Source organism: Nicotiana tabacum, chromosome 22 (assembly GCF_000715075.1).
Source record: "Nicotiana tabacum cultivar K326 chromosome 22, ASM71507v2, whole genome shotgun sequence".
Taxonomy (NCBI): Eukaryota; Viridiplantae; Streptophyta; class Magnoliopsida; order Solanales; family Solanaceae; genus Nicotiana; species Nicotiana tabacum.
The window spans coordinates 58,294,620-58,307,835 of record NC_134101.1 but is presented as its reverse complement, the minus strand read 5'-3'; the positions used below and the strand labels follow the sequence as shown (position 1 = coordinate 58,307,835).

At 35.6% G+C, this 13,216-nt stretch overlaps 3 protein-coding genes across 3 annotated transcripts; 2 read left to right on the top strand and 1 right to left on the bottom strand.

Annotated features, from left to right (window-relative positions):
- The first annotated feature begins 2,309 nt into the window (after positions 1-2,309).
- LOC107771734 (large ribosomal subunit protein uL1z) lies at positions 2,310-4,878 on the top strand. The gene is made up of 5 exons (XM_016591177.2): positions 2,310-2,469; positions 3,004-3,223; positions 3,912-4,077; positions 4,263-4,468; positions 4,606-4,878. Exons 1-5 carry the CDS (start codon positions 2,465-2,467, stop codon positions 4,657-4,659), a joined length of 651 nt encoding a protein of 216 aa, XP_016446663.1. The 5' UTR covers positions 2,310-2,464; the 3' UTR covers positions 4,660-4,878.
- Positions 4,879-6,686: 1,808 nt separating this feature from the next.
- LOC107771736 (ferredoxin-3, chloroplastic-like) lies at positions 6,687-8,607 on the top strand. The gene is made up of 3 exons (XM_075242881.1): positions 6,687-6,774; positions 6,979-7,034; positions 8,146-8,607. Exons 1-3 carry the CDS (start codon positions 6,687-6,689, stop codon positions 8,605-8,607), a joined length of 606 nt encoding a protein of 201 aa, XP_075098982.1.
- Positions 8,608-9,299: 692 nt separating this feature from the next.
- LOC107773788 (retrovirus-related Pol polyprotein from transposon RE1) lies at positions 9,300-11,305 on the bottom strand. The gene is made up of 4 exons (XM_075242879.1): positions 11,065-11,305; positions 10,891-11,015; positions 10,231-10,779; positions 9,300-9,374 (listed from the first exon to the last, which is right to left on the bottom strand). Exons 1-4 carry the CDS (start codon positions 11,303-11,305, stop codon positions 9,300-9,302), a joined length of 990 nt encoding a protein of 329 aa, XP_075098980.1.
- Positions 11,306-13,216: the final 1,911 nt, after the last annotated feature.

Below are 13,216 nucleotides of genomic sequence, written 5' to 3'. Positions count from 1 at the left end.
GAAGACCATAGATGAAGTCAAATACCAACTCTTCTTCACGAGGAGGAGAGCAAAGAAAATTTCAGCACCAGTAATGACATAGTAGAAAATAGAAACAGTTGAAAGATGGGATGCAAAAGAAGGGGGAATTTGCAAGTGAAGGGCCAGAACATAGAAGAAGAGGAGGAGCTGACAGCAGCTAGAAGAAGGCGAATTGGAAAAACCGGAGAAGAGGGAAAAAGATTCCGACAAAAGAGAAAAGATAACAGAATCAGATTTTGAAACACAAAAGGGTGGGAATGGAGAAACGAGATAGATAAAGTAGGACAACGTTCCTCAAATTCAGTTTAAGGAATAAAAGCATGTAGACCCATATACATTGCAAGCAAAGTCGCAATTTTAGTCTCTTAATTAGCATGTCAAGGACAATGTTCACCGTCTTTAACCAATAAAGTTGAAAGTGAAAGCTAAAAGAGTTTCAAGTACAACCTATATTATATGATGATACTTGTCAGTAATTAGCTAAAACAAAGCTGGTGATAGGCGAAGTCAATAATTTTTTACATTTAATTGAAAACACCCTGTCCTTGAGAGTTAAAAAAAAAAACAATTCCCTACACATCCCTTCTAAATTAGAACCCTGATAAACTATCCCAATTGCATAACCCATTTTAGACAGCATTCTAAAGTATCAATAGCACAACAAACTCTTGAAACTTTAAATGAAAACAAGAAAAAAGAATTATAAGATTGATGAAAGAATATAAAAATAGCATTTTTCATAAAAAGCTCCTAGGAGGAATTGAAAAGGAAACAAAATAACATACCCCAACATTATTGTGCTCCCAGACCTTATGAACCCCATAATCCACTGCCTGCAATTAATAAAAATGAAATCAAACTCTGACACATCTGATAAAAATTTGCATCACATGAATCAGATCCAATCTTAAACATACCAAAATAACACAAATAATAGAAATACACATATGAAAAATACAGCTATATGTATATATGTATAAAAGGAAGAAGACGGACCCGTTCACCAAGGAAAGCGCCAGCGATGACGAAGGTGACATAAACAGAGTTGCGGCGCATAAGCACTCTGTAAAGCCCTTCAAATAGGCCGCCTCTGCTTCTTCTGGCTGCTGTCTCCATTGCTGTCTCAGGGGATTTCAAGCTCTGCTCCTTCGGAAGAGAAATCGGAACGTAGAGAAATGCGATGATTGCTTATAGTTTATTCTAATAATAAAAATATATTCTAAAATACTACTATCCATTAGACCGGTTCAACTTTGGCAACCCTTTATTTTGTTTTTTGGAGAATTTTTTGAATAATTTTTCGAGGTACAAAACATGTAAGTTTTGTTTTAAAGAAGTTTTCACAAAATAAAAATTAAAAAATAACAACTAAAAGTAAGAAAGGTGCCTAAAAGTATTTTTTGCATTTGTTTTAATTCAAGCTTTGTACGATTACGATTATTGTACGGAATCTCATACGAAAATAATGAAAAGTGAAGAGAAGATAATCGGTATGATCGTACAATGTGTTTCAATATACAATCACAATTACGTAATCAAAGCAAATCACTCATTTTTTTTATTTATCCACATAAGATAAGCATAATTAACCAGATTCGAACCTTTTTAAAAAAATATCCAAGCATATTTTGCAAACTTTTATTGCAAAAGTTTGACCAAACCGCCACGGCCGACGTCGTGCCATGATCACGTCTTCTACACATGAGATTGGTTCTATTTTGGATTGATGTTTCTATTTGAGCATGATTTTGAATTGATCTAACAAAAAATTCCTCTCCAAATTAGGAGCAATATATAGAGATTACATTACCTACATTAATCTTGGACAATGTCTCTTGTTAAGTTCATGTGCTTATGTCATGTGCAATGTAGCTCGGTTATGAACACATGGAGAAAATAATAATTAAGAGATAAAGTGTATAGAACAGTTGATTCTAAAAATAAGAGTTAAGCGTCAAAATTATAACAATCTTTTCATGTTAAATTTTTTATCATTTCGTGTTATTATAAAAATAATAAAGCAAATATGTTTTGCTTCCCATTAGTCCTATCTAATGTTCAGAAAAACTAGAAAATTGCAACCAAACTAGAAACTAGAAGAATTGAAACGAACAAAATGGGCCATACATTAATGGGCCAGCTGAGATAGCCCACTTTTTGTACCATTTCGCTCGACCCCGGTCCACTTGCAGCCCTTTAAGTAGATAGCAATCCACCGAAGCAAACCCTAATCGAGGGTTTTCTCTTACAGGTAACGTACTATCTTCTCATCCACCTCTCTCATATACACAGATGCATCATTTCTAGGGTTTTGAATTTGGATCTAGTGATTAAGGATATTAAGCATTTGTTTAACTTTATCTTAGCTGCTGATAAAGTTGAAAATTTTATGTTTTGTGATTTTTTATTGACAGTGAAGCTTGAAGGAGAAGATTTTTGAGCCATGAGGTTTGAATGAAGCTCCAAACTTCTCTCTGCTGTTCTCAATATGTTATATTTTTTTCTGAATATGTTATCAAAGTCCATTTTTGTTCTAATAATTTATTTTTTAAAGAAATTGATTTAAGCTTTCCTAGAGTGCATTTTGGTAAACAACCTAGTTTCAGATCGACAATTTGACATTATTGCCTTTATAATTAAACTCTGAGACAGATATTTTTCTGAATTTGTCAATATTTGCTTATTTAGGTCTTCATTGAAAGGGGAAGTTCCTACTTCTTTTTGGATTTGGAGGTTGCTTGATATGTATAAAGGAAAAAAAATAATGATATCTATTTTGATTCTTTTACAAAAATCTTTCGTTATTTGGAGAATCATAGGTTATTTGATGGTGAAGATTACATGAAAATGTTAATTGAAAGAGTTTGGCAAAATTTGTTTGTCTAGCAATATGTTTGTCAAGAACATTGCAAACTTGACATCTTATAGTTTTTATGGTATTGTTGGATACATGTCTTTATCTTTGATACTATTCCTTTACAGTAAGCTTCAGAGTGATGCCCTTAGAGAAGCCATCTCTGTGATTAAGAATGATTGTGCGGAGAAGAAAAGAAAATTCACTGAAACTATTGAGCTCCAGATCGGGCTGAAGAACTATGACCCCCAAAAGGACAAACGTTTCAGTGGGTCCGTTAAGTTGCCCCACATTCCTCGCCCTAAAATGAAGATTTGTATGCTTGGAGATGCTCAGCATGTTGAGGAGGTAATCCTACTGTACTTTTAAATTAGTGTCAATTACTACACGGACAATTTCAAACAATATTTGCAGAAAGGCTAACAGTTGCAAATACTGCTGATGAAAAGCTTTTACTGATTGAATAACTACTGCTTGTGTGATTTAGCTTAATAATGAGATGATTTGATTTGTCATTAAATAAGCTTCTAATATGTTTACGTTTGTTTGCTCACCTATGATTACATATGCCTTTCTGTGCTTTCTCTGAGATTGTGTTGTGTTCGCTAGCTGCGTTTGTCTGCACTTATCCTGTTTCTTTGGTGTAGTTTTACATAAATCCTGGATAGTTGTAGCTTTTTCCATTACTAGTATCTTGGAAATGCAATTAGTTTTAGAAGTTAGGTGCATCCTAGCTTAAAAGAATCTATTGTTCAATGACCGTTTTTCTTCCATTTGGTGGACCTCCTTGGTGAATTAGCTTGTTAATGTGGTTATCATAGTTTAGAGAGGAAATCCATCAGAAGTCTTTTTTCTTGATTCATGGGACGTGGCTCTTTAATGTCTACCATTTAGCCTTTGTTATTGATGTTGTCTTCTCTCTTGGAAATTTTGTGGCTACTGCAGATTGCCCAAAAATTACATGTGTTGTAATCTTTCCTGAATCTTCATTTTGTTTTTGAAAAGATGATTAACACTTGGTACCATATGTCTGCAGGCAGAAAAGATAGGTTTGGAGTACATGGATGTGGAAAGCTTGAAAAAGCTTAACAAAAATAAGAAATTGGTTAAGAAGCTTGCAAAGAAATACCATGCTTTCTTGGCTTCAGAGTCTGTCATCAAGCAGATTCCTCGTTTGTTGGGGCCCGGCCTGAACAAGGCGGGTAAGTTAATAGATTCTCTTAATGCTTTGAATGTATGTATTCAGGGCTGCTGCTTTTCTCATTCTGGAGAACTTGCATCTCTTAGTTACTGTCAGGACTATTCAATGTCCTTGTGGCTGCTTATTTCAGACTATATACTCACCTTTAAGCTCATGTTCAATTGGCTCTGTTCATTGTAAATGCAGGTAAGTTTCCGAGTCTTGTTTCACACCAGGAGTCACTTGAATCCAAGGTTAATGAGACCAAAGCTACTATCAAGTTTCAATTGAAAAAGGTGCTTTGCATGGGTGTTGCTGTTGGAAACTTGGATATGGAGGAGAAACAGATCTTCCAGAATGTGCAAATGAGTGTCAATTTTCTAGTGTCGTTGCTGAAAAAGAATTGGCAAAATGTGAGTTCATTTGGCATCCTAGTTTAGCCATCGCCATATAGATTTGCTATGTTCTTGTTGACTGAATGCGTTGTCTTTTTTAGTTCCATTCCTTCTTAAATTCAGATCTAATCTGGTATAATTGGTTGTCAATGCAGGTAAGGTGCCTGTACTTGAAGAGCACCATGGGAAAGCCACAGCGCGTCTTTTAAGGAGATTTTTGTTTCGCTGTTGGAAGTTTTCAGCATTTTGGGTTTGTGAGCGATAGATACTCTTGAAATTTTTGGGTAGTAGTTCTGGTTCTATTTGAATACTATAACATTGTTCGGGATTGTTTTGCTTCAACTTTGTCTTCTTTAAAGATGTTAGCAGTGATTGCAATAGCATTCAAGGTGCCAATTTCTTCTCTAAATTTCTTATTTATCATTTCAGCCGATGTGTTTGCATATTTACGTGTAGGCTCAAAGTAAAAAAATGAACGGAGTATCAGTGCTTTACAGTACTATATACGTTTTGCATCTAAATAAACAGTGGACAAAAGACGTTTAGGAGAGCAAGCGTAAACGGCCATTTACAAGAAGTGCATTAGGAATTGCTACGACCGCCAAACCTATCTCACCCTTGTTTGTTTCTCACTTTCTCTTATTGACTTGAAGTTGTCAGTTGTAAAAATGTTTGAAGATTTACTTGGATAGTGGAAGTGGATTATAAATTATCCAAAAATAGTAATCGATGGAAACTTTGAAGATACATTAGTTGGTGTTTTCTCAAATTGAACAAGAATACCTGTCAAACACTCTTTAGAAAATTAAATTTACTGTAGAATTTAATTATCCAGTCTGTAAATAAGTTACTTAACTTAGATGGTGTTTGAGATTGCGCCTTTTTGGGACCTTAACTGAGGGTGGTGTTTGAGTGTGCACCTTTGGGAGCAGCTCTGTACATAATACTCCCTTAAAACTTTTAAACTTGTGGTATAAAATGAGGTACATACATTTATATTTTGTGTGACTTTAAATTATTGCATAAAGGTAAATTCTTTTCAAATATGAAAAGATGTCATTTTTTTTGGCACAGACTAAATAAGTTCGCATAAATTGAAACGGAGGGCATAAATTGAAACGGAGGGAGTATTGTTAGATCCATCTTTCTAAAAGCGGACTAACAAGTACGGCTTTGAAAACAGACTTGCATTCTCTTAAAAAAGTTTTATAAAAAAGATGTTAAAAGTTGTCCCAAAAATAAAAAATCAACGGAAATTGTCCAAGCACCATATCAAACTTACTAAAAATTTAAAGCTTCCACAAAGGTGCACGCACAATTGCAGCCGGTACTCCCTTCCCCTGCCCCAACAATGTAGTTCTAGTTTCAGTGCCCCTAAAGTTAGCCTCTAACTTCACTGTACCTGTTATATAGGTACAATTTCCCCCCAACTATTATGTTATTTATGTAGCTACATACATAAAAAACACTTGCAAAAAAGGACTAATCTTTTCGTGAACGGTAAGATTTTGAAGCCAAACGAGCAGTAATATTTTTAAAAAGTTGCAGCCACAACAGTAGTATCCCACTTCAATTTCTTTTGAATAAGCTTATCTTTTTCGGAATTTTGGAATCCATTTATTCAAAATTAACATATTGAAGATATTAATACAAGAATTGTTAGGTGAGAGCAATATAATAAGACTGATAATTCTTTGGTAGATATCTTAAAATATTTTTAAGAAACCTACTTAAACATTGAAGGAGAAAAGCACCAGATATGATGATTTTTTTAGATAGATAAATTTGGGGATCTTTACCCAAATAGCAAAACCAAAATTTCGTGGGCCATTCAAAACTTTCATTTCGGTTCTGGTGGACAAATGGAATTTAAGAAATTAGGCACTTTGAGGGAAAGGAGTACAAAAAAAGTAGCAAGGGCAAATAAGTAACAACGTCCGTTGTAATTCGAATATAGTGGGAAAGAGAAACCCATGGGCGGTAGGTTTATTAGGGTATCATATTACTAGTGTAACACACACACACACACACACACAGCTCTCTTTGGAGTCTTCTTGTTCCTCTCCTCGATAACTCCGCTTAATCCTCAAACTGTAAGGTTTTCTTTAACTTTAAGCACTGTTCCTTGTCCAAATTTTAAAAAAAAAAGCTCTTTCTTTTTAAAATATAAACTAATGGGTTTTGGTTCTGGGCTTGTGTGGTTCCTGTGATAAATGTTTCGTGTTATACTTTGCATATGGATTCTGATAATTGGGTTTGTCTTGTTCTGGTTTTGATTGTTGAAATTGTCAATTTTCCTTTACATTTCCTGGTGAATTCTTTTGGTATATGATATTATGATTAAAGGTTGGATCTTGAGTGCTAACTGGATTTTGGATTTTGGGTGGTTTCAAACTTTTCGTAATTCTTTCGATTCTAAATTCAGTTTGATGCCTTTTTTGTTGATAAGCTTGATTTCATGTTTAAACAACATAACATGGAATTGTAACTCTTTTTTTTTTTTTTTTCCTTTTCATATTGTGTGTCAGCTGCATCTGTGTCTTCTTCTCCATTCACAGCCATTGGCCCTCAAATGTTATTAAGGGTGAACTTTACATTTATTAGAAAAGCTGCATATATCTTAATGTAAACTTAGTTTATGATATGGAGCTTCGAGTGAAGAGCAGAAAGCCACTCGCTTGCTTCTTCTCATAATGCTCCAAACATTTAAATTCCTTGTTATCATGAAATGGACAATCAGATATCCATTTCTTTCATTTTAGCACAGGGTATACATTTTTTAATGTCAAATTGGTTCTCTAATTTGTTGGCTTGCAGATAGCAGGTCTGTGTCAATCTATAAAGTTGTTAGTTAATAATTAAGTCTTCATATCATATTTTACCATTATGTTTAACAAAACAGAAACAGTTTGTTTGGATGGTTGTTATGTATTGTTTCATAATGTATCGTATAGTATTGTATTGTATCGTTTTGATGTAAACAATGTTTGGATAGATTGTATTGTTTTCCGTCGTTTCATGATGTCATGCACTAACAATATAAAAAATAAATTTACAATATTATAAAGAAAAAGTAAGGTACAGGGTAAAATTATTATATAAACAGATAGGATAAAAAATAAAATAGGATTATTTAATAATATGGAAGGACAAGATTCGAGAAAAAAAATAAGGGAACGACGCGATCACAACAAATCGGTCGTCCATACACCTTGTTCCAATAATCTCGCAGTGTACCAAGCCCTCATACTTGACTTGAGATGGTTGTAGATTTGAAAGAGTTGCAACTCTTATGGAGATTTTTAATTGGTGATCAATCAACTCCTTCCTTGAAAGCTTCAGTTTTTCAGTTTACGATACGATACAATAAAATTTAAGTAACAATCAAAACAAACATTATATTTTAAGTAACAATACGATACAATACAGTAGGTAACAACCATCCAAACAAGCTGCTAGTTTTCCACTTTTCCCTGATATGCAACATGAATTGGTGAAGGTAAAAATTCAAGTTTCATTTGTCTTATCTTGAATTTGGATTCAATAGTTAAATACTTTGATTTAAACAGCGCACATTCTGCAGAGCACATTGATGGATTTTGAGCATCAACAAGACATTATTTCTTGAACATTAGCACTTCTATCAATTCAATAATCTGTGTTCTGAGTAATCAAACTGCTATCTTTTGTATCAGGTAAACATGTCAACTGTCAGACTTCCTGCCACCTGTATGGTAAAAATTGCTCCTCAGACCCAAAGAAAGAGCGTCTTTATTAAGAGCCCATCGTCTCTAGGGTCTGCGAGGAGCTTTTCTAAAGCCTTTGGATTGAAATCTAGCTGTGGGTTTAGAGCATCAGCATCAGCAGTCTACAAGGTCAAGTTGGTTTGTCCAGATGGTGTAGAGCATGAATTCGAGGCACCTTCGGATACTTACATCCTCGATGCAGCTGAGAATGCTGGAGTCGAACTCCCTTATTCGTGCAGGGCAGGTGCTTGCTCGACATGCGCCGGGAAGATTGTATCGGGATCTGTTGATCAATCTGATGGATCTTTTCTGGATGATAATCAAATGGAGGAAGGCTATTTGCTCACCTGTGTTTCTTATCCAACGTCAGATTGTGTGATTCATACTCACAAGGAATCTGATCTTTACTAGTTATGCTATCTCAAATTATGTCTACGGTCTTGTTTAAGGTGAAACAGTTGGAAAATTGCTCTGTTCTTGAGAATGGTCAACTGTAGAGTTCAATCAGGAACATATTGTGTTTAAATGATGTTTTTGTGATGAAACCTTGTTTTAGCTCTTATTGGTCATATATGTTTCACTTTGCTTAACAATCTATCAGGTGTAGACGTGTAGTGTTCAATCAGACCAAGGGTCCTCTATGAACCAAAGGATCATCAGAAATTGAAACAAGCAGCAAGAGATTTGAAATCAAGAACTTCATACACAAGCTCCAAATATTCATGCATTTCTTAATATGTTTCAAGCATTCGATAATCAAGAAAGAAGGCAAATCAATAATCTAAAACGTTCTCAGTAATACTTGTTCGTGTTATTTGAGCCAACACAGTTTCTCATGGCAACTGGGGGTGGCGTTCGGTATTTTGGTACAGTATTTATGAATTACGGTTCGGTACTTCGGTATATCAATTATGCATATCAAATACCTCATACCAAATACCGTATCAAAGTAGTTCGATCATACCAAATACCGTATCAAAGTAGTTCGGTACGATTCAATATTTTCTTGTTTGGTTCGGTACGATTTCAGTATCGCACCATCCCTATCTAACGTGACAAGCCGTGGCACTGAAGGAGTGGCAATTTGCATATTATGTCTTCCATTAAGCAGAAAGAAGAGTCAAAAGGAAACCAATATGCTCATCATTTTCCATAATTTTCTCCACACTGCTTGGCTCCTAGAAGAATATCAAAACTGTGCCATGAATGAAGAATACACAAAATAAAATATCAGGGGATTAGCAGGTTCTCTATTTTTTAGCACATGAATTTGAGTCATAACCAAGCAAGCAATAAACAAAAAGATTATAATTCATCATCAGGATGTTTGATTTCAAGGATAAGATAATGAAAAATTGAGATGTTGTGAAAGTTTTCTCTGTATATCCAAACGTTTGTTGTACCAGAATATATACAAGAGAATGGAGGAAAAAATAGAATCTTATTTATACACTTGTGTAATTCCTACTAGCTATTGTATAACTAACTATCTGACATAGTAAAAAGAATATTCAATCAATTCCTATCATAAATTATATACACGTATGCAAGATTGTTCCAGAAGGTGCAAGGAATTAGCTTGACACCTGTGACACAGCCTTGCTAAATGGAGAGCCAGGATTTAATCAATCAGAAAATGAATGGACGGTGGTGATCTAAGTCTCATAATTAACCTTTTGAACATTGTAATCTCCGAACTCTCTCATTAGTTGTGTTCGAAGTCATATCTGCTTTCTTCTTCGTTTCATCTTCTTCATTCAAAACTAGAATCTTCTGTAAATCACCACCATCTTCTATAGAATTTGAATTCTTGAGTCCAACCCCCCCCCCCCCCCCCCTCAAGTTGGAGGGTGATGAAATGACCCCCAACTTGCCCAGAATAGACTGATGATTAGGGCCAGAGAGGGTTTTTGTAAAAACATCCGCAATTTGAGCAATTAAAGGAATAAAATACAAAGAAATGAGCCCAACAAGGTATTTTTGACGCACAAAGTGGCAATCAAGGTCGACGTGCTTTGTACGCTCATGGAATACCAGGTTTTTGGCGATATGAATTGCTGCCTGACTATCAGTATGAAGAGCCACCGGAAATAATGGAGAAACAGAGAGATTTTGCAAAAGTCGTACAAGCCAAGTTATTTCAGCCACTACTCGACGCATTGACCTATATTCTGCCTCTGCCGATGACAAAGAGACCAAAGCTTGTTTCTTGGACTTCCAAGATACAGGAGAATTGCCAAAAGTGATGAAGTATCCACTGATGGAACGTCGCGTGTCTGGGCAAGTTCCCCAATCCGAGTCATAAAAAGCAATTAAATCAAAAGAACGAGAAGATGACAGAAACAATCCCATTCCTGGATTGTTGAGAAGATAACGCAAACATCGCAAAGCTGCCTCAAAATGAGGGACACAAGGGGTCTGCATATACTGACTCAAATGCTGGACTGCAAAAGAGAGATCCGACCGAGTGTGTGTGAGAAAATTCAACTTGCCTAGAAGTTGGCAATAAAGTGTAGGATTAGAGAACAAGGCACCTTCATTTGCTCGAAGTTTGGAGCAAGGATCAATAGGAGAGGAAGCATGCTTCAAATTTAGAACACCAAATTCAGACAAAAGGTCCAAGGTAAATTTTCTTTGGCTCAGTATGATCCCTTGTGGTTCACGTAGAATTTCCAGTCCTAAAAAATAATGAACCTTCCCTAAATCCTTAATTTTGAATTCATGATCGAGGAAAAGTTTAAGAAATGCAATCTCTGTGGGGTCATTACCAGTTAATAATATGTCGTCTACATAAACTGCAACAAGAGAAGTCTTCCCCTCTGAACTTTTAAAGAAATAGGGAATAATCATTGAGTGAATGTGAATAACCTTTGAAATTGAGGGCTGCTGTGTGCTTAGCATACCATCGTCGAGAGGCTTGCCGCAACCCATATAATGACTTTTTGAGTCGACAAACATGATTAAGGGAAGGAGGTATCATTCCGGCAGGAAATTTCATTAAAACCTCCTCTTGCAAATCCCCATGCAAGAATGCGTTGTTGACGTCTATTTGAGAAATGTCCCAATTCCTTTTAACAGCAACAACCAATAAGCAATATACAATAGTCATTTTTACAACTGGGGAATAAGTCTCAAAGAAGGCTATTCTTTCTCTTTGTATGTCCCCTCAAATGACTAAACGAGCTTTAAATCTTTCAACTGTCCCATCTTATTTGTATTTGACCTTGTATACCCACTTGCAAGGTAGAGCCTTTCTATCTTTGGGCAATTCCACAACTTCCCAAGTTTTGTTGGCTTCAAGGGTTTGAAGTTCCTTAGACATTGCCTCTGTCCAATCAGGATGCAATGAGGCTTGGGAATATGTGGTAGGTTCAGATAAATAAGAAACAGAATTTAAGAGAGGCTGATTTGAATAGGATAAAGATGAGAAAGGTAGAACATTGGGAGAAACAAGAGAAGCAAAACAACTAGAAGAAAGATTTGTGACATACTGAATTACAAATATAGTCATTCAAATAACTTGGTAGATGATGGTCCCTGGCAGATCTTCTAAGAATAGGCTGAGTAACTGCAGAAGTGGAACCCGAATTCATAGGAGAAGAGCTTGAACCTGGTGAATTAGTCTGTAAAGTAGAAATGTGTTGAGGAGAAGAAACAACAGAGTGTTGTTTTGAAGAAGGGTGATTAGTGCTGGACTGAAATGGTGTGATAGGAGAGTGTGTTATGATAGAGGGAACAAGAGAAGAGGAAAAAGGATAGAACCAGACTGCAAAGGAGTAGGAGCAGGTTGAATGACACTAGGAGGAATAGGAGAAGATGAATGAAAATCATTGCTAGTCATCTGAGTAGTAGTAGGGAATCAATGGAAACAAAGGGGAAAATAGTTTCATAAAACACCATATCCAAGAAACAAAAACTTTGTTAGTTTGTAGATTGAGTAACTTGTATCCCTGTTTTCCCAAAGGGATATCCCAGAAAGATGTATTTGATTGATCTAGGATCTAATTTGGATCTATGCACAAGAAAGCTAGAGGCATAAGAAAGACATCCAAAAGATTTAAGACTGTGATATGAAGGAGCCTGACTAAATAAAATTTCATAAGGTGTTTTCTCGTTCAAAACCTTAGAAGGAAACCTATTTATCAAATATGTAGCTGTGAGCAAACATTCTCCGCAAAACTTAATAGGTAAATTGGACTGATACAACAGAGCCCTGCAAGTCTCAAGTAAAATATCTGTGTTTCCTCTCAACAACACCATTTTGTTGGGGAGAGGAAACACAAGTTGTTTGGTGTAGGATTCCCTGTGAAGCAAAGAATTGAGAATTCTGTGAACTGCAACCCAACTCTAGTGCATTATCTGACCTTACTATCTTAACTTTGGTATGAAATTGTCTCTCTTTCATAGCAAGAAAGTGTTTAAGAATAGGGAAGGCATTAGATTTTGTGCTAAGAAGAAAGGTCAGGCCCCCTACTATAATCATCAACTTTGGTGAGAAAATATTTGAAACCATCACGAGTAGGAGCCTTATAAGGCCCCCAAGTATCAACACGAATGAGATCAAACACATGTTTGGTTGAAATTTTACTGGAAGGAAAGGGTAACTTTGCCTGTCTTGCTTTAGCATAAATATCACAAGGATGGCAATTAGAGGGTAAAGCAGAATAAGAAATAGAGGCAATGGTCGTCATATTAGAAAATAGCATGTGTCCTAACCTGTTATTACAAAGGTTTACATCATTAGAAACGGAACTTAAACATAAAACAGAATTTGAAAACTTAGTACTATTGTTTTGTTTACAAAGAGAATGGCATATTGCCTTGATTCTACTAATAACTCTAGCTCTAGGCTTGACTTGATTTTGATTTAAAATATAGAGTCGCTGCTTTACTTCACCAAGCACCACTGGCCTCTTCATTGAAGGGGCCTTCAAAATAACATCAAAGGAAGTAAACATTAGGATGGAACTAAACTGGAGACATAACTTATGAACAAAGAGTAAGTTGTAATTGAAACTGG

Coding starts and splice junctions, on each gene's coding strand:
- LOC107771734 (XM_016591177.2), top strand. Junction 3,224..3,911: donor ATGCTCAGCATGTTGAGGAG/GTAATCCTACTG, acceptor ATATGTCTGCAG/GCAGAAAAGATAGGTTTGGA. Junction 4,469..4,605: donor TGAAAAAGAATTGGCAAAAT/GTGAGTTCATTT, acceptor TTGTCAATGCAG/GTAAGGTGCCTGTACTTGAA.
- LOC107773788 (XM_075242879.1), bottom strand. CDS start 11,305: ATGACTATTGTATATTGCTTATTGGTTGTTGCTGTTAAAAGGAATTGG. Junction 10,780..10,890: donor AAATTAAGGATTTAGGGAAG/GTTCATTATTTT, acceptor CTAAATTTGAAG/CATGCTTCCTCTCCTATTGA. Junction 9,375..10,230: donor TTCATATCGCCAAAAACCTG/GTATTCCATGAG, acceptor ATATTCTTCTAG/GAGCCAAGCAGTGTGGAGAA.
- LOC107771736 (XM_075242881.1), top strand. CDS start 6,687: ATGGATTCTGATAATTGGGTTTGTCTTGTTCTGGTTTTGATTGTTGAA. Junction 6,775..6,978: donor TTTCCTGGTGAATTCTTTTG/GTATATGATATT, acceptor ATTGTGTGTCAG/CTGCATCTGTGTCTTCTTCT. Junction 7,035..8,145: donor GCCCTCAAATGTTATTAAGG/GTGAACTTTACA, acceptor CTTTTGTATCAG/GTAAACATGTCAACTGTCAG.